Source organism: Rana temporaria, chromosome 4, assembly GCF_905171775.1.
Source record: "Rana temporaria chromosome 4, aRanTem1.1, whole genome shotgun sequence".
Lineage (NCBI taxonomy): Eukaryota > Metazoa > Chordata > Amphibia > Anura > Ranidae > Rana > Rana temporaria.
Window position 1 is genome coordinate 299,582,624 of NC_053492.1, and position 24,675 is coordinate 299,607,298.

General features: G+C 44.5%; 1 protein-coding gene across 2 annotated transcripts in view; it reads left to right on the top strand.

Annotated features, from left to right (window-relative positions):
* ARFGEF3 (ARFGEF family member 3) overlaps positions 1 to 24,675 on the top strand; it is a 194,441-nt gene that overhangs the window by 157,701 nt on the left and 12,065 nt on the right. For both annotated transcript variants that reach the window (XM_040350518.1, XM_040350519.1), the window contains exons 29-30: positions 13,026 to 13,140; positions 13,255 to 13,357. In XM_040350518.1, coding sequence (XP_040206452.1) covers positions 13,026 to 13,140; positions 13,255 to 13,357 — 218 coding nt within the window. The remainder of the gene's footprint in view (positions 1 to 13,025; positions 13,141 to 13,254; positions 13,358 to 24,675) is intronic.

The following is a 24,675-nucleotide window of genomic DNA, read 5'->3' on the forward strand; positions in this document are numbered from 1 at the left end:
CCAGCCTGTGCCCCAACGGGCCTCGCTCTAGCCTTTTCCCCCCCCCAACGGGCCTCGCTCCAGCCTTTTCCCCCCCCCAACGGGCCTCGCTCCAGCCTTCCCCCCCCCCAACGGGCCTCGCTCCAGCCTTTTCCCCCCAACGGGCCTCGCTCCAGCCTGTGCCCCAACGGGCCTCGCTCCAGCCTTTTCCCCCCCCCCCAACGGGCCTCGCTCCAGCCTTTTCCCCCCCATTGGGCCTCGCTCCAGCCTGTGCCCCAACGGGCCTCGCTCCAGCCTGTGCCCCAACGGGCCTCGCTCCAGCCTGTGCCCCAACGGGCCTCGCTCCAGCCTTTCCCCCCCCCAACGGGCCTCGCTCCAGCCTTTTCCCCCCCAACGGGCCTCGCTCCAGCCTGTGCCCCAACGGGCCTCGCTCCAGCCTGTGCCCCAACGGGCCTCGCTCCAGCCTGTGCCCCAACGGGCCTCGCTCCAGCCTGTGCCCCCAACCTGCCTCGCTCCAGCCTTTTCCCCCAACCTGCCTCGCTCCAGCCTTTTCCCCCAACCTGCCTCGCTCCAGCCTTTTCCCCCAACCTGCCTTGCTCCAGCCTTTTCCCCCAACCTGCCTTGCTCCAGCCTTTTCCCCCAACCTGCCTCGCTCCAGCCTTTTCCCCCAACCTGCCTCGCTCCAGCCTTTTCCCCCAACCTGCCTCGCTCCAGCCTTTTCCCCCAACCTGCCTCGCTCCAGCCTTTGTCCCAATGGGCCTCTCTCCAGCCTGTGCCCCAACCTGCCTTGCTCCAGCCTGTGCCCCAACCTGCCTTGCTCCAGCCTTTTCCCCCAACCTGCCTCGCTCCAGCCTTTTCCCCCAACCTGCCTCGCTCCAGCCTGTGCCCCAACCTGCCTCGCTCCAGCCTGTGCCCCAACCTGCCTCGCTCCAGCCTGTGCCCCAACCTGCCTCGCTCCAGCCTGTGCCCCAACGGGCCTCGCTCCAGCCTGTGCCCCAACGGGCCTCGCTCCAGCCTGTGCCCCAACAGGCCTCGCTCCAGCCTTTTCCCCCAACCTGCCTCGCTCCAGCCTTTTCCCCCAACCTGCCTCGCTCCAGCCTTTTCCCCCAACCTGCCTCGCTCCAGCCTTTGTCCCAACGGGCCTCGCTCCAGCCTGTGCCCCAACGGGCCTCGCTCCAGCCTGTGCCCCAACGGGCCTCGCTCCAGCCTGTGCCCCAACGGGCCTCGCTCCAGCCTGTGCCCCAACAGGCCTCGCTCCAGCCTGTGCCCCAACAGGCCTCGCTCCAGCCTTTTCCCCCAACCTGCCTCGCTCCAGCCTTTTCCCCCAACCTGCCTCGCTCCAGCCTTTTCCCCAACCTGCCTCGCTCCAGCCTTTGTCCCAATGGGCCTCGCTCCAGCCTTTGTCCCAATGGGCCTCTTTCCAGCCTGTGCCCCAACCTGCCTTGCTCCAGCCTTTGTCCCAACGGGCCTTGCTCCAGCCTTTGTCCCAACGGGCCTCGCTCCAGCCTTTGTCCCAACGGGCCTCGCTCTAGCCTTTGTCCCAACGGGCCTCGCTCTAGCCTTTGTCCCAACGGGCCTCGCTCTAGCCTTTGTCCCAACGGGCCTCGCTCTAGCCTTTGTCCCAACGGGCCTCGCTCCAGCCTTTGTCCCAAAGGGCCTCGATACAGTCCGTGCCCCAACAGGCCTCGCTCCAGACTGTGACCCAATGTGCCTTGCTCCAGCCTGTGCCCCGGCGGGCCTCACTCCAGCCTGTGCCTCGCTCCAGCCTGTGCCCTACTGTGCCTGGCTCCATCCACTCTGCCCTATTTCGCTCCATTCTGCCCTAATCCCCTCCACCCTGCCCTTAACTGCATCACCCTGCCCTAATCGACAGTACTGTATCTTATATATAGAAATATATACATTTAATACATAGCAATAATATTTTTTTATTTTTATTTTTTTAACAACACTCTTCACTACACCTGAAACCAAAAAAAATGTTACACATAGAGGGCAGCACGGTAATGACCAAATTCATCCATTTCATATATAACCCGAAGGTTGATGAAGTCTTCTCGAGAAATGTTAGGTATCTCCCGCAACTCGATCCTCCGGTGCACTCTTCTGTTTCCAACTTGTAAGGGAACATAATCAATCAAAGCTCTGCAAAGAGGGCATGTATTGCTTTGAGCCCTCCATGTTTCGATGCAGGTCGGGTGAAATAGATGGGAGCAGAGTAGAGTTGTATTGTCCTCTCCCACATCCATTTCACTCAAACAGATGGAACAGGTGGGCACCTCCTGATACTCCCTGGCCGGTGGGCTGGATGGTGCAGGCTGGTCCTCAGCAATGATGCGGTCCCTTGGAGATCGACAACGATGGGCCCTGGCATTCTCTCGCTGCTGCCGAAGAGCTGCTTGTAATCGTTGAGCAATGGGTGAATCCATGCCTGTAATGCCAATGGCAGAGATTTCAGCATTTCTGTCATGTAACTCTTTCTATCACAATTTTAAACTTAAATGACAAAGGCAAGTGTCTAATTTTTAACAGATTTCAAGTGTGACAGGTGGCTGTCTCCTAGGTAAACCTGAAAATAGGAGACAGTTCAATGACTTCAGCCTCCGCAATGTACCCATACATCGCCAGATTGAAGTGGCTATACCGGAATGATGTCTACAGCTACAGGCATCATCCCAGTATAATTTTTCTTTAGCCAGCGATGCTCTTTAATGTAAAAGTGCCCAGATTCTCCTGTCCCACCCGGGGAACCCGGGACTGAAGCCAGCAGTTCTGCCAGCTGACCATATAGATGATTGAGGATCGGAACATCCGCAGATCTCTCTATAAAGATGACCTGATGACCTGTTATAGTGAGAGCAATAATGTTAGCACCAGACCTCCTGTGTAACTCTAAACTAGTAGTAGTAACCTGTAAAGGCTTTTTAAGTGTTGTCTACGGATAATTAAGTGTACCATTGTCCGTCGTTCTTCCATGAGCATCCTCAATTTTAAAGCGTGACAGGTTAGGTATTTATTTATACTATGCGTAACATTATCGTTTATATATTTTACCAAACAATTAGATATTCTATTGTGTTTTTGTGCCTTAAAATTCATTGATGTGAATTTTACTCCCCCAAAAAATTGCATTTGAAAAACCGCTGTGCAAATACTGTGTGGCATAAAAAATTGCAACCCCCACAATTTTATTCTCTAGGGCCCCTGCTTTTAAAAAATATATCATGTTTGGGGGTTCCAAGTAATTTTCTAGCAAAGAAATGCAGATTTTTACAAGTAGGAGAGGAATGTCAGACTTGGCCAGAGGATGAAGTGGATAAAGCGGAGCTCCACCCAAAAGGGGAAGTTACACTTGTCCCCCTCTCCACTGCCACATTTTGGCACTTTTTGGGGGGGGCGGGTACCTGGTTTGACCAGTACCCGCTCCCACTTCCGGGTCAGATCGCCGTGATCTACAAGGATATTTGGGCCCTCTTCCTCCCCCACAGCCTTCTAGGACACACATAGGTCCCTGAAGACTACAAGACCATTCAGAATGAGCAGCACGACTCGTGCATGCGCAGTAGGACTGGCTGTGAAATATGGGCTCAGGTGCCGACATCGCTGAATAATTGTAGCTGCTGACTTTTATTTTTTTGCCCAAATTGGAGCGCCTCTTCAAGAAAGTGGTTCTAAAGGCAGAAGGTATATACCCTCACATGGTCAGTTTGGAATCAATTTGGATATTCTCCAAAGTTTGTCTCTTCTGTGCAATTTGTTGCTCTACTGTCTGCCATTTCTCCACAGCGCTCGAGTCCAACCCCCCTTTGCCCCCCATTTTTTCCCCTCTACCTTACCTCACACCTCTACACCCTTTCTCTCTCCTATATAGATTACTTGCATATCGATTGATTTCTGGATGTCTATATACTTATTACTTAGATTACATCTGACAATTTACTACTTACCACATAGTTATGACTACATAGATGGCAGAAATGATACTCGTGCCATTCAAGATATTGGCAGAGGCTCTCTTTATACTTGGTTGGTTTCATACTGTTTCTATATTGTATTTTTTACAGCTATTAAAGTATCATGTCTATCAGTGCTAATTTTGGCAGCAAATTTTGATTTAGTTTTAGCCTTAAAGGAGTTGTAAAGGAAAAAAAAAATTGCCCTAAAATAAAAATTAATGTATGCAAGGTAGACAGACAGAATATTGTAATGATTATGTTAAAAAACTAGTAAATACCTATTAAATTCCTTCATCTATATCACCTCCGGCATTCTAGTTTCTGTTCTCTCATTCACTTCCTGGTTTGCGGCGCTCGTTCATGTAAGAACTACATTTCCCAGTATGCATTGCAGCACGCCCAGTAATTCACACCTCCTTGAAGTCTCTAACACGTAGAGAGCGTCCTGCCGCACAGATGTAGTTCCCAGGAGGGGAACTGACCACCGCAGTAAAGCCTCCCTTCACGGTGGTGAGTAAAATCAGACAAGCAAGAAGTGAACAGAACAGTGAAGAAATGGAGCAACTTCTGAGCAAAAACGAACAATGAGGAAGTGAAAAGAGAAATGTCTGCATGTAAAGGATGCTTATTATGAAAAAAAAAAAAAAAATCCTTTACAACCCCTTTAAGCCTCATACACATGATCGGATATCTGATGGACTCTAATTCGATGGATTTTTTTGTCGGATATCCGGCGAAGCTGACTTTCATCAGTCTTGCCTACAAACCATCAGTCAAAAATCCGACCGTGCCAAAACGCGGTGATGTAAAAATGTTGTATTATGGGATTATGTGACAAGAAATGTACAAATAAATCAAACAAAGATTATAGTGAAATCAAAAATGTTCATAAACAAGTGAGTAAAAGTCTACTAAAGGTGTCCATCCATATCCATGGTATTGCAGGGATCCTATGCGCATTTCAAGTGTACTGATGGATACCAATTTACATTTTTTTATTTTACTATAATCTTTGTTTTATATTTCTTGTCACATAATCCCTTTTAATAGGGGTTCTGAGTGTAATAGTCACTTCACACCGAATGTGGTGGAACTCCACTTTAACACCCGATCCCAATTTTGCAACTTTGGCATGTGTTCCTAAAACTGTGCATATCATCGCAGCTACTTAGTGTATTCAGGTGGATTATATTGTACCTTGTGTTTTTTTCAGGACAGCTTTCATTCAGTGGGAAATGTTAATGGATATCTCCTGATTTTTTTTATTGTCAAAGGGAAAACCAGCCCAAAATAGTAAACAAAAAAAATATATTTAACCATTTCGTACCCGGGCCAATTCTGAGACTTCGCTCCTACATGTAAAAATCTACTTTTATTTGAAGAAAGAAAATCACCGCTCAAGGTGGGTCTGCTATAGGGTCATAAACAGGTGTAGGATTCCGAGGGTGCTGGCAGTGCACTAGGCAAGCATTGATGTAAAATTAAGGATGGATGGCCGAACTCCAAACCAAACAGGTTGTCTTTATTTAAACGAACAGCAAAAACATACCGGATCACAGCAACAGAAACAGGAGGATAACCGACGTTTCGCACTGACTTAGTGCTTATTCATGGCCAAGTGCGAAACGTCGGTTAGGCTGGGTTCACACTACGATTTTCCCGTCCGTCAGCCGCATACGATTTCAGTATTGAAAACGTACGGGCCCGGACGGGAAAACGTATAGATAGACAATGCATTGCAAATCGTATGCACTCAGATGCATCCGGGTGCGTACGATTTGCTGGCAAAACGTTTTTTAAACGTACGCAAAACCGTGTTCAACCACGGTTTTGCGGCCGTTTTTGAAACAGTATGGCAAACGCATACGTTTTTTTTTAACATTAATGTCAATGGAAATCGCACATATGTGCGGTTCCATACGTTTACGTCCGTTTCAGCCGCATACGTTTTTCCATATAAATCGTATGCGGCTGACGGACGGGAAAATCGTAGTGTGAACCCAGCCTTATCCTCCTGTTTCTGTTGCTGTGATCCGGTATGTTTTTGCTGTTCGTTTAAATAAAGACAACCTGTTTGGTTTGGAGTGCGGCCATCCATCCTTACTTTTATTTGCTTGAAAATAACTTTGAACCCCCAAACATTATATATATATATATATATATATATATATATATATATATAATTTTTTAGCAGAGGCCCTATTCAATAAAGTGATGGGTGTTGAAATTTTTTATATCACGTAACATTTGCGCAGCTGTTTTTAAACGCAATTTTTTTGGGGGGGGAATACACTTTTTTTGCTCAAATTGCTCAGAACCCCCAAACACTATTTATGTTTTTTTTTGCAGACACCCTAGGGAATAAAATGGCGGTCATTGCAACTTTTTATTTCACACAGTATTTGCACAATAGTTTTTCAAACACTTTTTTAAATAAAAAAATAATAAAACAGTAAAGTTAGCCCAATTTTTTTGTATAATGTGAAAGATTATGTTAAGCCGAGTAAATAGATACCTAACATGTCATGCTTTAAAATTGCGCACACTCATGGAATGGCGCCAAACTTGGTACTTAAAAATCTCCATAGGCGACGCTTACATTTTTTTTTACAAGTTACCAGTTTAAACTTACAGAGAAGCTCTAGTGCTAGAATTGTTGCTCGTGCTCTAATGCACCTGGCGATACCTCACATGTGTGGTTTGAACTGGGTATACATATGTTTGCAGGACTTGCGTGTGTGTTCGCTTCTGAGCGCGATCTACCGGGGACAGGGGCGTTTTTTAATTTTATTACTTTTTTTTACTTATTTTTTTTTATTACTTTAATTCCTATTACAAGGAATGTAAACATCCCTTGTAATAGGAATTGTTAGTGACTGGTCCTCTTTATGGAGAGATGCAGGGTCAATAAGATCCCACATCTCTCCTACAGGCTGGAAAGCATGAGATCGGGAAAAAAATTCACCGATCTCATGCTGACAGCCGCGATTGTGGCTTTGTTTACTTCCGGGAACGTCGCGCCCGGGCCTCCGATGGTCATAGAGATGACTGGTGACTATCTGGTCACCGGAAATCTCTATTGTCGTGAGCCGGCACTGGACGATTCTTTCTCTGGGCCCCCGATGGCACGGGAGGGCCCGGAGAAGCACCGGATGGCGGCCTCTAAAAACGATCAAGCGGCGGAACTGCCGCTATGATCATTCTTATGGTGCACAGAATTGCCGGCTGAAAATAGTGATATTTGAATGATGCCTGTAGCTGCACCCATCATTCAGATATCCCCACTGAAAGTCCAGGACGTCATATGACATCCTTGGGCGGGAAGTGGTTAACAAATAAATACACAACAGTTACTCCAATTTGATTGTATCATGTGAAAGATGATGTTACCCTGAGTAAATAGTTACCTAATATGTAACGCTTATACTTTGCACCTGCCTCTGGAATGGCGGCAAACTACAATGATTAAAATTCTCCATTAGCGACACTTTCATCGTCTTTACAGGTTACCAGTTTAGAGTTACACAGGAGGTCTGGTGCTAGAATTATTGCTCTCAGTCTGATCTCTGTGGCAATACCTCACATGTGCGTGTGGGAGTAACGTATGTGTTCACATTTGCGCGGAAGCACAGTGAGATGGGGGTGCTTTTTTTTTTTTTTGTTCTCATTATTATTATTTATTTTATACAAACTTATCTTTTTTAGATGTAGAGCCCAGGAAAGGCGGCGGGGGAGGGGGGGGGGGGGAACCCCCTTCCTCCACCCACAGAAGTGATTGAGTGGCTATTTAGCCACTCAAATCACTTCTGCCATAAAAAAATCGCCGGCTGAAAAAATCAATACCGGAATGAGGCCTGTAGGTGCAGACATCATCTGGGTATAACTACTTCAACATGAGGACTTCCATGGATGTCCTACAGGCAGCAGGAAGTAGTTACATTTAGCTGTATATTTTATGACATTACAATGTATCACCACCAAAAAAACCTGCACAACAAATTCTCCTGTTCCTGACGATCGCAGCGATACCACATATGTGTGTGTGATTTGTTCTTTGCGCCCATAAAAGAAACAATAGTATGTATTGTAAAAACACATATATGGGGCACCCAGGTTTAAAGCCCACTTCCTGGATGCCTCATATATGTGTTATGCGGTCATGAAGGGGTTAATATGGTACAATTATCATACCTGTTGGGTCCCGTGGTGGTATTACACGGTTGTTGCGTCGTGAACACCGCGGCATCTTGGTGGTAGTAGATGGTATCACAGGTGAATGAAGGTTTACCTTAAAATAATTAATATTAATACTAATAATAATACTATACAACACTATAAGAAGAAGAAAAATGTAGAATAATACCCGTTTATTGCGATAATCGCTGGAGTCTGGCTTCAGAGATGCGTCTCAGTGGAGATCCTCTTCTCTGTCTGCCTGTCAGGACCCCAAACATCGGCATCTGTGCAGAGAGACCAACTGCCAACCTTCTCACAACTGCCATCCTTTGCCTGAAATATATTGGCTCATACAATAGGGTGACCAGACATCCCCAGTTTCAGGGGACAGTCCCCTGATTGAGGACACTGTCCCCGGACCAAGTCTGTCCCTGGTTTTGTCCCCAGATTGGATTTAATAGGGGCGGGGGCAATTTCAAAGACAATCAGTGCAGAATTAATATAAAAAAATTACAATTACACCCCCCCGCTCCGCCGTGCCTACTACCATAGGGGGGTTATATTTTTCCCATTATCTGTGCCCCTTTCTGATGATCATGTGCTGGTCTGAGCAGAGGGAATATTTCTTCAGTTTTGGGCGCATTGCCCATTCAGCTTCGCTCGCATGTTCTTCTGCCTTGGCTCAAATCCTTGCCAGCCACCTGCCTATCTCATTGCCTTCCCTGGCGGAGTGATCTTCCTCCGCTCCCCAACCAGTAGTAGCCGGAGTAAGACTTGCGAGGCGGGCGGCGGCGGCGACGGGCAGAGAGTCGCTGATTGTTGACATTACTAGTAAAGAAAAAATATGTCCCCGGATTTCATTTAAAAAATCTGGTCACCTTATCATACAACACAGTACCCACATTAAATTGAGCTGATACCATTGTTATTAAACAAATAAATCTTTATTATGGTATTTTAATAAACACTGGGGTTTAATCATTTAAGGGAACTGTGACTGTTGCTTTGGTATTAGGCAGTGAGAAGGACAGACTGGGGATCCTGAGGGCTGTAGGGGAACCAGGAAGTGGGTTATGAATGGAGTTGGGCTGAATGTTGACCCAGTCAGTAAATATCTGTGTTCTGTATGTGTGTAGTACTGTGTATGGAGGGGACACTGGTCATTTCTGTGCACAGGCAGTGCACTGTACATTTCCCATGATGCTCAGCTACACTGAAGAGTGCATGAGCATCATGGGAAATGTAGTTCCAAAACATCTGGGGTGCCATGCTTCGCCATCACTGCCCTAAAACATACATACCTACCTGTATACTGTGTGTGTAGAGCCCCCACATGTCTACTTTCCTATGTGTGTGTGTGTGTGTGTGTGTGTGTGTATGTGTGTGTGTATATATATATATATAATCAACTTTATTCACTTTACCTCTCTGTGGTCATAATGTTATGGCAGATATGTGCGGTAAAGATATGTTATGGCCCATTGGTGTGTAATATATACGATAGATAGATAGATAGATAGATAGATAGATAGATAGATCTTTCAGTATATTAAATGATTCCTGTCTATCAGTTTAATTATTTTCTCAGGTAATGTCCTCTTGCTGTTTCTTTCTGATTTTAAGTATTAGTGTCCGATTTGTCTGCCACAATCTTGCAGTCCCGCTATAAGTGCTGCATTGATGGGCACTGGTGAAGATGCATTGATGGGCACAGCTGAGCATGAATTCTTTATGTAGCATGCTCCTGAGCGCTACTTAGCCCTGCATTCTTTATGGAGCGCACTCCTGAGCCATGCATTCTTTATGTCATATTTGGTAGTCATATCTCAAAAAGGCCCCATTCATACCTGTGCGTTCTGGAAATGCGCGCAATAGTGTACATTTCTGCACGTCTTCCTGGGACAAGTGAAAACATGTGTTGCGCTTGCAGTGGCATTAACTTTCAGCTGCACCCCAAATGCAATGTTTTCCTATCAAAACAGGCCACAAATATGGGAAAACGAGAACTAAAAACATGTGAAGCTTCTTTGGCATGTTTGCCATGCATAGGGCAGCCAATGCAAGTGATGTGATGCCCTATGTGGGTCAAGTGAAAAGACATGAGATGTGAATGGGGTCTTAGTGAGATTCACCCTCTCTATTTGCCCCTTTTAGATTATCAAAAAGTGAAAGAAAATCCCAAATTCTCACCAAGATAGAAACAGAGGGGAAATCTTTCAATGGGGACACTAGTTCTAGAATCCCCTCTCTATGGAGGGATTTTCTCTAACTTCCTGTTCATGACCATTGAGCAGGAAGTGAAGGGAAATCTCCCCAATTAGTAATGGCAAAATATATCCTGACAGGCAGAGGTATAACTAGAACCTTTAGGCTGCATTCACACCTGAGCGTAGCGTTTTGCTGCGATTTTACTGCGTTTTGCCACGAATTTGGACAGGTCTAGGGTCACCAATGTTAAAAACAGAAAAACTCCCAAATCTGCCTAAAAAAAAGTCCCAGAACTTGTTTGAGCTTCAGGCGTTTTTGAACTTCTGGCTTCAGGAGTTTTGAAGTGGAGATGTGAACCATCTCCATAGAGAGTAATAGATTTTTTCCCCTCCAGCAGTTTGTAGCTTCAGTCTTCAAGCTACAAAATGCCCAGGTGTGAATGGGGTCTTAGGGCCCCGGTGCAAGAAACCATGAAGGGCCCCTCTGACTGCCGGGGCTTTTTCCATTGGTCCCTATTAAAAACCCTGTTCACACTGCGACACATAAAGTTGCATGGCAAGTCAAAACACTAATTTCAAGGGGTGCTGTCTCAAGCAATGCGGCTCAAGTTGCAGCAAAAAGAAAAAAGGTTTCTTCACAACTTTTCTGTGACTTTGCTGACCAGTTGTTCCTAAAAAGAATCCCAAAATGTAATCAAAAGGTTGCGCCAGCATAATACTATTAATAGTGAAAAATAAATTGTCAAAAATAAAAATAACATGAAGTCCACATGTGCTGAGGTAGAAAGATATTTAATTGAATATAATCGGCATCCACCACCAATGGTAAAGAATCCTTTTGTGATATCACCACCACCAAATGCAAAAATACCTTCTTACCAGATACTATTGACCCCGTATTACTGGAGGTCAATCCCGCTTTGGCTTAATACCCAGCCAGGGCCTTTGCATGCCAATGAATCCTCCTGAGTGCATCTCAGAACAATCCTCCTGGCAGGAGGAGCGTGTCATAGGAGCATCTCTACAATGCCATGCTGCGTCTGCCGGCCCCGAGTCTCTTAGCTGCCAGAGTCACCTTCGTCACACCATTCATGTACAAGAGTGTGCCAAAGTCCTAGATATATTGTAAATGTATTCAAAAGAAGGAAACATGGACTTTAGAGGCATGTCTTTAGCATTGAAATACAAAATGAACTTTTTTATTAATCTTTAAAATTCGTATTATTGACATGACGTCTGTGGGACAGGGGTAATAACTATATCAACCGGCCAAACTAGGGAACTTTGAACCAGGCACTAATACCATGCACTTGGAAATATGGCTATTCCTAGGTAAAGTCCATTTTAAGTGTAGGGGGCCAGTAGGGCTCCTACAGTGTTAAGGCTAAAAGAAAACAAATGGAGGAGTTTCATCAGTAGCCCTATCAAGACAGAGTAACAAAGCCTTGTTTTAAAATAAGGAACAAGCCTTGCATCCAAAGGCGCATTTATATACGGTATATATAATATAGTATAATTTGTGTAATCTACTAATTAGCATTAGACCTCATGCACACTGGACGCTTCTAGGGGCGTCTGGTATTTATTTATTTTTTTCCTGCCTCTAAATTTCCCTCCATGTTGGCCTATGTGTCCATGCACACATATAGCTAGATTCACAAAGACTGGCCTAACTTTGCGGCGGCGTAGTGTATCGTGTTTACACTACGCCGCCGTAAGTTAGCGAGGCAAGTACATGATTCACAAAGTACTTGCCTGCTAAGTTACGGCGGCGTAGCGTAAATCGGGCGGGCGTAAGCGCGGCTAATTCAAATTTCTCCTGAGGGGGCGTGTTTTATGTTAATGAGGGGTGACCTGACGTGATGGACGTATTTTACAAACGGCGCATGCGCCGTCCGTGTACATATCCCAGTGTGCACGGTCGTATTGGTTTCAACGTGGACGTAAATTACGTCCAACCCTATTCACGGACGACTTACGCAAACGACGTAAAATTTTCAAATATCGGCGCGGGAACGACGGCCATACTTAACATTACTATTCCAGCTATTTGATGGAATAACTTTAGGCCTGAAAGTGCGTTACGTAAACGGTGTATCTTTAATGCGTCGGGCAAGCGTACGTTCATGAATCGGCGTATCTACTCATTTACATATTCTAGGCCGACCGCAATGGAAGCGCCACCTAGCGATCAGCCTAAAAAGTACACTTTAGGATACGGCAGTGTAAGACACTTACGCCGCTCGTATCTGAGCCTAATTTAAGCGTATCTGGTTACCAGAATACGCTTAAATTTGCGTCGGCGCAGATTCAGACTTAGGCTGGCATATAAGTAGATTCTTTCTGAATCCACCTACTGTAATAGGCTTTTAGCAACATTTAGTGGCAGTAGCTTTTAGAGGCAGGACAAAACCCAGTGCCAGTGTGTCCAGGAGCAGCAGCGTTTGGGCAGAAAAAATGCTTGATGCTGCTAGAAGCCTATGAACATGCTTAAACGCTTGTGCTTGAGCATTCATTCATTTCATTGTTTACAATAAATTATTTATTCTTGCCAATGAAATGAATAGGAGCTTGATGCCTGTAAAAGCTTTAGACACTTTTACAGGCGTCTTCTGCAAGAAAACTGCTGACTTCTAGGAGAGTTAAAAAAATGTCCTAAGGCCTAAGTCTTCTTACTATCCATACTTGTATATCTGCTTTCTTTCAGACATTGGATATGAGAATATGATTAACACGATGCTGAAAGAATTATTCAAACTTCTGGTGTCCTGTGTGGCAGAACCCACTGAAACCATCTCTCGAGTGGGCTGTTCTTGTATAAGGTAAACAAATCCATATCTGTTTTCATATAAGCTGTGTCTGAAATCATGAAACACTATAATAGATTCCAGAGGTTCTGAAACCCATTAACACCGATAATCACGGTTTGTTTTCAGATACGTATTGGTTACTGCAGGACCTGTTTTTACTGAGGAAATGTGGAGGCTGGCCTGCTGTGCTTTGCAAGATGCATTTTCTGCCACATTGGAACCCATGAAGGTAAAACAGTATGATACACAGGGGCGTACCTAGAGCATTTGGCACCCGGGGCGGATCCTACATCTGGCACCCCCCCCCCCCCCCCCCCCCCAACGTTTACCTGGAAAAACACCCACAATTTTTTTTCATGTTTTCAAGAACATTTATTGCACGAATTTGTAAACTTTACATCAACTTAAAAAAAATTAAAAAACATTAGAAAATAAGTTATTAACTTACTTAAACCTATTTCAATTATTTATAACATTTACTGAACAGATAATACTGTTTTTTAAACAAAACCATAGCATAGCAAACGCCTGGATTCTGCACACTGTAAATCGCACGTGTCTACATTCTGCACACTGTAAATCACACGTGTCTACATTCTGCACACTGTAAATCGCACGTGTCTACATTCTGCACACTGTAAATTGCATATGCCTACATTCTGCAACCCTCCCAATCAGGTCAGCTACAGTGTTACACTATACACATGGCAGGGGGTGGCGGACACAGTAATCACCCCCCCCCCCCCCCAAATCAGGGCCGTCTTAATAGCATCATGGGCCCCTGGGCAAAGTAATGCTCTGGGGCCCCTACAATAGAGACAATGCAGGTAAACAGACATCAAGTAGGTAGGAGGTAGGGGATATCTAGGGTGAAGAGGGGTCAGAGTGCTGGAGGGATATCTGGGATGTAGAGGGGCAGCCCGGGGCCCAAGGAACAGCTGCTTTGGGGAAAAAGCAGGGGCCTCCATGCAACTGGGGCCCCTGGGCAGTGCCCAGAGTGCCCTCTCATTAAGACAGCCCTGGGGCAGCTACATACAGTGCTAGTACACATGGCAGGGGGTGGCGGACACAGTAATCACCCCCCCCAAATCAGGTCAGCTACATACAGTGCTAGTACACATGGCAGGGGGTGGCGGACACAGCAATCACCCCCCCCCCCCAAACAGGTTAGCTACATACAGTGCTAGTACACATGGCAGGGGGTGGCAGACACAGCAATCACCCCCCCCCCCCAATCAGGTCAGCTACATACAGTGCTAGTACACATGGCAGGGGGTGGCAGACACAGCAATCACCCCCCCCCCCACAAATCAGGTCAGCTACATACAGTGCTAGTACACATTAAAGGGGGTGGCAGACACAGCAATCACCCCCCCCCCCCAAATCAGGTCAGCTACATACAGTGCTGGTACACATGGCAGGGGGTGGTGGACACAGCAATCACCCCCCCCCCAAATTAGGTCAGCACATGGTGGCAGAGCAGACAGACACACACACACTCCTCCAGGCTCTTCTTCTTACAACCACCCCCCCTCTCACCACTGTTGTGCCTCAGGCTCTCAGACTCAGCCTCTGCCTCTGCTAGGGAGTAACTTGGGAGGTCCGGATTAGATCCCTGATCCTGCCTGTGTCTGTGTGTGATAGCAGCAGCTGAGCCGCCCCAGCGGAGAGAGATGACAGACACAGGCTGAGGCCGCAGTGGTGGGTGGAGGCAAAGCTATCAGGAGGGAATTCAGTCAATGAACGAGTGGACGATCTGGACTAGTCCATTGCGGCCGCGGCGATGGGGGTGTTCTAGAAAACACCTAAAGTAAAATGGAGCAGCCAGAGCCAGCAGGGATGCCCTTGGGATGATTGGACAGTGTGACCCGACTCGGGTGCGGAGCGCACCCCATATAGCGAAGTCACTCGGCCACTGACACCCCCCAATGTGTGGTACCTGGGGCGGTCCGCCCCCCCCGCACCGCTATTGGTACGCCCCTGATGATACAGATACTCAAATGGGGTAATTGAGAAACAAACAGCCAAAGTGTAACACGTGCCAGACAGTAGAAATTCACATTTGCATAGACTCCTGAAAGTTTGCTGTGGGCTACACACCATCACTTTTAGCAGATTATGATTCAAGAAAATCTTTAACTCTGTAAAATGTTGGATATCACGCCCACAATGCACTACTCACTCTGAGAAATGTGCAATTCAATAAATAAAAAAAATATACGCATAATTATATATACAGTATTTCACAGAAGTACACCCCTCACGTTTTTGTAAATGTTTTATTATATGTTTTCATGTGACAACACTGAAAAAATTACACTTTGCTACAATGTAAAGTAGCGAGTGTACAGCTTGTATAGCAGTGTAAATTTGCTGTCCCCTCAAAATAACTGCTTCACAGGTTGCTACTGGAGTCCTCTTCCGCTCCTCCATGATGACATCACGGAGCTGGTGGATGTTAGAGACCTTGCACTCCTCCACCTTCCATTTGAGGATGCCCCACAGATGCTCAATAGGGTTTACGTCTGGAGATATGCTTGGCCAGTCCATCACCTTTACCCTCAGCTTCTTTAGCAAGGCAGTGGTCATCTTGGATGTGTGTTTGGGGTCATTATCATGTTGGAATACTTTCCCTGTGGCCCAGTCTCCAAAGGGATCATGCTCTGCTTCGGTATGTCACAGTACATGTTGGCATTCATGGTTCCCTCAATAAACTGTAGCTCCCCCATGCTGACAGCTCTCATGCAGCCCCAGACCATGACACACCCACCACCATGCTTGACTGTAGGCTTGTCTTTGCACTCCTCACCTGGTTGCGCCACACACGCTTGACACCATCTGAACCAAATAAGTTTATCTTGGTCTCATCAAACCACAGGACATGATTTCAGTAATCCATGTCCTTAGTCTGCTTGTCTTTAGAAAACAGTTTGCGGGCTTTCTTGTGCATCATCTTTAGAAGAGGCCTCCTTCTGGGAAGACAGCCATGGAGACCAATTTGCGTATGGTCTGAGCCCTGACAGACTGACCCCCCACCCCTTAACCTCTGCAGCAATGCTAGCAGCACTCATGTGTCTATTTCCCAAAGACAACCTCCGGATATGACGTTGAGCATGTGCACTCAACTTCTTTGGTCGACCATGGCGAGACATGTTCTGAAGGGACCTGTCCTGTTAAACTTCTGTATGGTCTTAGCCACCGTGCTGCCATGAGGTGCCATGTTGAACTTCCAGTGACAAGTATGAGAGAGTGAGAGCGATAGCACCAAATTTAACACACCTGCTCCCTATTCACACCTGGGACCTTGTAACACTAATCCGTCACATGAGAAGGGAAGGGAAAATGGCTAATTGGGCCAAATTTGGACATTTTCACTTAGGGGTGTACTCAATTTTATTGACAGCGGTTTAGACATTAATGGCTGTGTGTGTTGAGTTATTTTGAGGGGACAGCAAATACACAACTGTTATACAAGCTGTACACTCACTACTTTACATTGTAGCAAAGTGTAATTTGTCACATGAAAAGATAAAACAATACCATGCTTCATGCAACGTCCGATGTTCCCCTTTGGGTTCTGCTGGAGGTGCCTAATTGTGCACCGGTTCCTATCTCAGCTTTGTTATGGCTGCCCCCTAAGCTGTGACCTCCTTCTGTTAGCCCCCTTATGCTTCACAGTCTGAAATTATGGGAGTCGATTCGGTACTCGGGCAAACTTATGTCTCCATTCCTGCCTCTACTCCCCCTCCTGAATAATCCCATGTTCCCGCCTGGCTCAGAACAACCCCACGTTTTTTCTTGGTGGCCTGCTCATGGGTTCTCATTAGTTCATCACTTTCTTCGCTATATTCAGCTGCGACACTGGATAACCTCCCTTCGGCGCCTTGGCTCCTTCCCGTATCAAATCACTGCTTTTGAACGCATTTGTCAGTATTGCCCAGGTGCTTGCGGCACCATCTCTATGATCTATTCTTTACTTGCTTCCGGTAGCTCTTCTACTGCCCTTACTTATGTTTTTAAATGGGAGCGTGATCTATCCCCTATAGATCTTGCAGATTGGAGTAAGGCCTGGTCCAGCATAGCAAAATGTTCCTTCAACACTGCCACATTGGAGGCAGCTTATAAGGTCCTCCTACGCTGGTACTGGGTCCCAGCTCGCATTGCCAAGTCGAACCCTTTGTGTACTGACAGGTGCTTTTGAGGTTGTGGTCAACGAGGAGATGAACTGCACACATGGTGGTCCTGCCCCCGCTTAGTTAGATTCTGGTCAAGGGTCTTTGGCCTATTATTCTCCCTATTTCATGTCCCCTTCCTTAAGGACGTCAAATATGCATTACTCCATTGCCCAATCCCGGGCCTCTTCTCTCATCAGCAGAAATTTGCCTATTTGCCTACTTACCTATTTATCGCTGCCAAGCGGACAATAGCGAGGGCCTGGAAAAAACCTTCTGTTCCATTCCCAGAGGTCAAGAATACCCTGATGACTCTTATGATCCATGAAAAGATGTCTAGCGTCCTCCATGACTCTCATGCTAAATTAAGGTATGGGCCCCGTGGTGGTCCTATACACTCCCTAGTTTGCACCCGTCTAGTCTGGGGCTCTAAATTTAATTTATCCTTACTTCCAGCCTGAGGGTTCTTCCTTTCTCTTTCTTTGTTTCTGAGTTTTTGCTCGCTGTTCTGCTCTATTCTTCCCTTCTATCTTCCTTTGTTGTGCAGGTTTTTTTTTTTTTCTTTCTCCCCCGTTTTGCGGATAACTCCGCCCCCTCCCCCTTTTACCTGCCTTGGCTCTTGGGCCTTTTGGCTCAGTTATAACGCACTGCCCCCCGGCCCCGGCTGGGGAGACGGTGGTAATTTGTAATTAGTTCCTTTAATAGTATATTTTCTACTATGTGCTTTTATGTATACTTCTGTTTTATGTCCATATCCCCTGCGTGGGAATTTGTTGTTTGTTTTTCCTCTTTTTTTTTTATATATATATATATTTTAATAAAAATATTGTACCAGAAAAGATGAAACAAAATGTGAGGGGTGTACTCACTTTTGTGAGATACTGTATATGTGTGTGTGTATATGTGTGTGTGTGTGTATATGTGTGTGTGTGTGTGTATATGTGTACATATATACATATATACATATATGTGTATATGTATATATATATATATATATATACATTATGGGTTGGAAGAAAAAGAGGAAACACAGCACATGAAGCTTGTTTTGAGGCATTGTTTTGTATACAATTTCTAGCTAAGCAGTCTGATGGCCAGCTGTGATTTACTAATTAGTTTGTATAAACAGTTTGCATGTACTCCCTATGCCCGTGTGGGTCTCCTCCCACTTACTCCAAAGACATAGATGGCTCTTGTCTAAATTGGCCCTAGTATGTGTATGTATGAAGGTGAGTCAGTGACCCTTGTATTGAAAGCTCACACACGCATAATATAAACACACACACTGTGTAAATTGACGACACTATATAAGTACTTGTAATAAAAAAATGAAATAAAAAAAAATACTTTCAGCATACCCCAAAGTTAAATTGGCTGAGCAAAAAAACTAAGATATTATCTTTGGGCTGCATAAAAGACTGCATAATATTAATATGCAAAGCTTCGTATTTAGCACCTAAGTAAAAAAAAAAAAAAAATGTCCTAGCTTTATTAAAAATGGTAAATGAAATTTGAATAACCTTCAGAGCCTTGTTTTCAATGTAGTGCAGTCATTTGTGAAAATTTCTGGCAATGGAAAACCAGATATCAGTGCCCTTATCTGAGAGAGCTGAGGAGCAGGTTTTAGCTGTGTGCATATTCTGCAAAACATTGTGGAAATAATGTACCAAAAATTCAATATATACACATAGCTCATAGCATTAAACTGTACAGTGCCTTGAAAAACGTATTCATACCCCTTGACATTTTACACATTTTGTCATGTTACAACCAAAAACATAAATGTATTTTATTGGGATTTTATGTGATAGACCAACACAAAGCAGCACGTTATTGTGAAGTAGAAGCAAAATGATAAACGCTGTGGCATGCATTTGTATTCAGCCCCCTTTACCCTGATACCCCTAACTAAAATCTAGTGCAGGGGGTCTCCAAACTGCGGCCCGAGGGTCAGATGTGGTCCTTTGCTAGCCTTTATGCGGCCCTTGGTGCACTATTTCTCCAACTGATATGAGGCACTATTCCTTCCACTGACACCAACAAGGGGGCACTATTTCTTCTACTTATATCAATGATGGGATGCTATTCCTCCTATTGATAGGGACCCTACTCCTCCTACTGACCACCAACACTGAGGCCACATTTATTCTTACTGGTGCGGTGCCCAGGACATTTTCTGCACCCACTGGCCACAATCCGGCCCTTTCTAAAGTCTGAGGAACAATAAAGTGGCCCTTTGTTTGAAAAGTTTGGAGACCCCTGATCTAGTGGAACAAATTGCCTTCAGAAATCACCTAATTAGTAAATAGAGTCCACCTGTGTGTAATTGAATTATGTGAAGTCCTGTGAAGTCCTCAGAGGTTTGTTAGAGAACCTTAGTAAACAAACAGCATCACAAAGGCCAAGTAACACACCAGACAGGTCAGAGATAAAGTTATGGAGAAGTTTAAAGCAGGGTTGGGTTATAAAGAATTATCCCAAGCTTTGAACATCTTACAGAGCACTGTTCAATTCATCATTCGAAAATTGAAAGAGATCCACAGCTTAGGTGGGAGAATCTGTTCACAGGACAACCATTAGTTGTGCACTCCACAAATCTGGCCTTTATGGAAGAGTGGCAAGAAGAAAGTCATTGTTGAAAGAAAGCCATAAGAATTCTTATTTGCAGTTTGCGAGAAGCCAACATGTGGAAGAAGGTGCTCTGGTCAGATGAGTGCCAGAAAACTAACACTGCACATCACCCTGAACACACCATCCCCACCGGAGACGAGGTTCGCCTTCCAGCAGGACAAAGACATTAAACATACAGGCAGAGCTACAATGGAATGGTTTAGATCAAAGCATATTCATGTGTTAGAATGGCCCAGTCAAAGTCCAGACCTAAATCCAGTGGAGAATCTGTGGCAAGACTTGAAAATTGCTGTTCACAGACACTCTCCATCCAATCTGATAGAGCTTGAGCTATTTTGCAAAGAAGAATAGGCAAACATGTCACTCTCTACAGTAGATGTGCAAAGCTGGTAGAGACATCCCCAAAAAGACTCCACTTCACAATTATGTGCCACTTTGTGTTGGTCTATCACATAAAATCCCAATAAAGTACATTTACATTTTTGGTTGTAACATGACAAAATGTGGAAAATGTCAAGGGGTATGGATGACTTTTCAAGGCACTGTATGTTGCTATGGCTCTAAACACAAATTCAGAAAAACTACAAACAGATTAGAAGATGAATCTGTCGAATGACAAATGCATGAGAACTGCACAAAACTTGACCTACCTTTGTACCTCTCCCCTGTGGAGAAATATCAATTCCCATAACCTTTTACTGGATTGCTTCCCTTTTCCTCCAAGGATTAAAGAGTGAATTTATAGTGCCAGCCATACAGCAAGAAATAAGGTTTATTTATCTATAAAATTATGAGAAATCCCTCCCCAGGTATTCACAGATATCACAGATGATCTGGATGTTATTTGCCTTTACTGCGTGAGCAGCAAATGCTTGTGTAAGCAAACGCAATGTCATTCAGGTTTTTAGTGATCACAAATATATCAAAATGTGGCAATTGTGAAAAATGTTTCCTCACCAATAGAAATGGAGAGATATCTGTGTTCAAATCCAAATAACTTGCATGTATCAAACACATGAGGTACTAATAGAGGGTGACCACATATTGACATTGAAAATTGTGACTCGAACCTCAGTACATTGCTATACATCCTTATGTATTTATTGAAAAAAAAACTGAAAATCTTGAGTCAAATATATTGCATTGCGTGTCTGGAAAATGCCCTACTCTGTTGTGCAAAATGTCAAATACTTGCTGCTTATAGCATACTTAAAGTGATTGTAAAGGTTTGAATATAAAAAAAAAAAACATGTCATACCTCTACTGTGCAGCTCGTTTTGCACAGAGTGGCCCCATTCCTTGTCTTCTGGGGTCCCTCGGCGGCTGTCTAGGCTCCTCCCTGCCTCAGATAACCCCCTCTGGGAAGCGCTCTCCCAAGGGGGTTACCTTGCGGGTGCACTCCCGAGTCCTGCATTTGCATCGATAGACACAAATGCTGGACTCGGCCCGCCACCCGCGTCATTGGATTTGATTGACAGCAGCAGGAGCCAATGGATGCACTGCTATCAATCTATCCAATGAAGAGCCGAGAAGACCAAGCCGAGATCCAGTGCGTTCTTGGCGCAGAACTTTCGAGGGCTCGTGTAATTAAACCGGTGGGCTGGGGGGCCTGTAATTATCGGATGTTTTTTCACCTTAATGCATAGGATGCATTAAGGTGAAAAAACAGGAGGGTTTACAATTCTTTTAATAAATATACAGTTCCAGTATGGTACAGACAGACACTTTTGGGGGAGAGCTACCAGCTCAGGCCTGGTCACTGACCTGCACTATGCAATAGAAATGAAGTGATGTCTTTGCTCAAACCCAAATGGCTTACATATGGTATAACGTATGAGTTGCTAAGGGGGTTTGGCAATGTTAACAATGTCAGCAATGTTCCTGGTTTTATGCAAGGTTTTACTAAATGCTGTCGATCGTATTATAAAAGAGAACACAGTGCAGGCCTGTGGTCTTTGCCCCTTATGCAAATGAAGGAGCCTAATGACATACTAAAGCCTGGTATATCAGGGCCTATAGTGGAGAGCAATAGGCTGTAGGGGGGGGGGCAGGGAGTGAAGTTTTAAAGGGTCACTAAAGGAAAACATTTTTTTTGCTGAAATGACTGTTTATTGGGTATAGAGACATAAAAGTTAACTGATTCCTTTTAAAAATGATTACAAATTGAATTTAATCTATCATATAATGTGCCTCTAGTTTCACTTTCGGCTTTAAAGTTACATACATGAAGTTCCGGGTGAGAGGTGAGTCGGGAAGACTCACAGAACAAAAACAAACAAATCCAGGGCAGTGTTTTGTTTTTAAAATGAATCTGATTGCTTCTGAGGAGTTTTAGACACACAGTAATGACAGCTTAGACCACCGTGAGAAAGCTCCCAGTATGATGGTTATAAGGAGCCAGACAACCGGGAAGTGTGGAGATCACAGCAGAATTACAGCTACTTCAAAGCAAAAACTAACAATGAGGACATGAAACCAGTACTGCAGTAAGGTAAAGGAAGCTATTTAGCTAAAAAAAAAATTCCTTTAGTGACCCTTTAAAGTACTCTGGGTGGGCAACTCTGTTCTGGCTGGCGGGAACTTTGCCTCTTCACTTATGGCCTCTTCACTGTCAACAACTCAGGGCAGAAGCTCCGCCCCTTCAGGCCATACTGTGGTTGCACGGGATGTCTGTACTTGCAAGGTACTTTAGTACACTCGTGGGTATGTCCGTACTTGCGAGTGTATGTAAAGTGAGTGTACTTAAAGCGGGGTGGTATGCCTGTATATGGATCCACAGTTTTTAACTTGGAATCTCATAATGTTTGCATTCAAAAAAGCTCATATTCTGGCTCATGAAGAATTTCTGCAAACCTATTTTTTTGGCGCGAGTTGCATTGTAGTTTTGAAAATGGGAAAACAACTGTCCTATGGTAATAGGTTAGCATTCTTCTATTCTTTTAGATAATAATGTGATCATTTTTTAACCAGCAGATTAATAGATATTTTGGGGTTAATATCTGGGGGGGTGTGCATATAATGTGAAAGTTGCAGTGAAAAAATTACAAGAATATATATATTTTTTACTCTATACATCCAAATTTAAACCTGCAACCAAATGAATCAGTCTCCAAAATGAAAAATAAATTCTCTCACTCAAGGGGGTAAAGGGAGAAAAAGACTCAGGGACTTGACTCGACAGGTCAACTACACTAGAACAATGAGGTCACCAGAATAGCTGAACTCAATTGCAAATCAATTACAAAGTAAAAGAGTAAAAATAAATGCTTGGTTGGAACTCTACTTTTTGTAAAAAAATAATGCAAAAATGCAAATCTCTCCACATTTCTTGGTCAAAACAACCTTTGTTTAAGCTAAGAAATGTGGATATATTTTTATTTTTACTTCCATTACTTCGCGTGCCACACCTGAGTGGGTCTGAACGAGAAATAAAGCTGTTTGCTTCCATGATGTAAAGCCGGGGTCTACAAACTTTCTAAACAAAGGGCCAATTTACTGTTCTTCAGGCTTTAGGGAGTCCAGACTGTAGAAAATGCCCTGCCGTCAATAAGTGTAAGCAATACCCCAATTCTGGTTTTTATGGGGGGAATCGTGCACCACTGTTGGCGTCATTGGCAGGAACGGTGCCCCATCATTGACGTCAGTGGGAGGAATGGTTCTCCAAAGGCCCCCGGGCCACAGTTTGGAGACCACAGATGTATAGCATTCTCCATTTTTAGTTATATAAACTGATCTTTCAATCAATATGCTGAAATCTAACACAATTTTGAAGGGTGTCAGGTATTGGACAACAAACCGACTATTTGCTTTTTGCGGAGAACATGGGTACACTTGTTTTTAAATTTGTGTTAATTTTGTGATTCTTCTCCTTGTTTGTTTGTTCCTGTAAGTATTTGAAATTATGCAAAATATTTTGGAAAGAAATTAATACAGCATCAACAAAAGGACACTTGCTGTAAATCAGTACATTGGCAGTAACTGCTTAAAAATCAGAAGCTATGCAATCACCCTAGAGGACAGAGGATTCGTATTTAGCTACATACGGTTATGCTGTTGCCTTTAGAGAATTTGACACTGGCAAAACAAAGTTGTAAGGATAGTCCAGTAAAACCCTTCCTACTCGTACCATACCTCAGTTTTTTTACTAGTGTCCTGGGGGAACAGACATCATCTTCCCTCCCATTTAATTTTTTATCGAGGTTAATTTTTTTTATCTTTCAAGTTCCTTCAGTTGCTGCAGAGCCAAAATGGGGCCATTTTGGAACTTTACAGATTGTCTGGTCCTCTGCATTGCCAGAAGCTGTACCCTGACCCCAATTAGAAAAACAAGTGGAGTCGCCAGTATTGGGTCTTTAGGCACTAGACTCTGCTTAAGGCATTCCCCTAGGTACTTGTGGTGCAATGTGTTCAGTCAGCTGCAGTGTGCTTTACAGATCCCGGGGTAGTGGTGCATCTGTCTGATGGTACCCTATCCCTGAAGATCCTTTAGGGGGTTTGCTGAGAGGAGAAAACTGGTGGGAGTGGCATGCTCCCTGGATCCTGCCTCATTATACCCTGAATTGGGGAGAGTCTGAAGAATGACACAATTCATTCCCCTGATATCTAGGAGCTACCTCTGTTCTTACATGAGGGCCCTTGGCCTAATAATGTGTTCTCCTTTGAGACAGTTTGTATGCTCATTTTAACTCCAGATCATTGTAACATTCTAGCAGTGTGGGAGAAGGGCATGCATTCTCTGGATCAC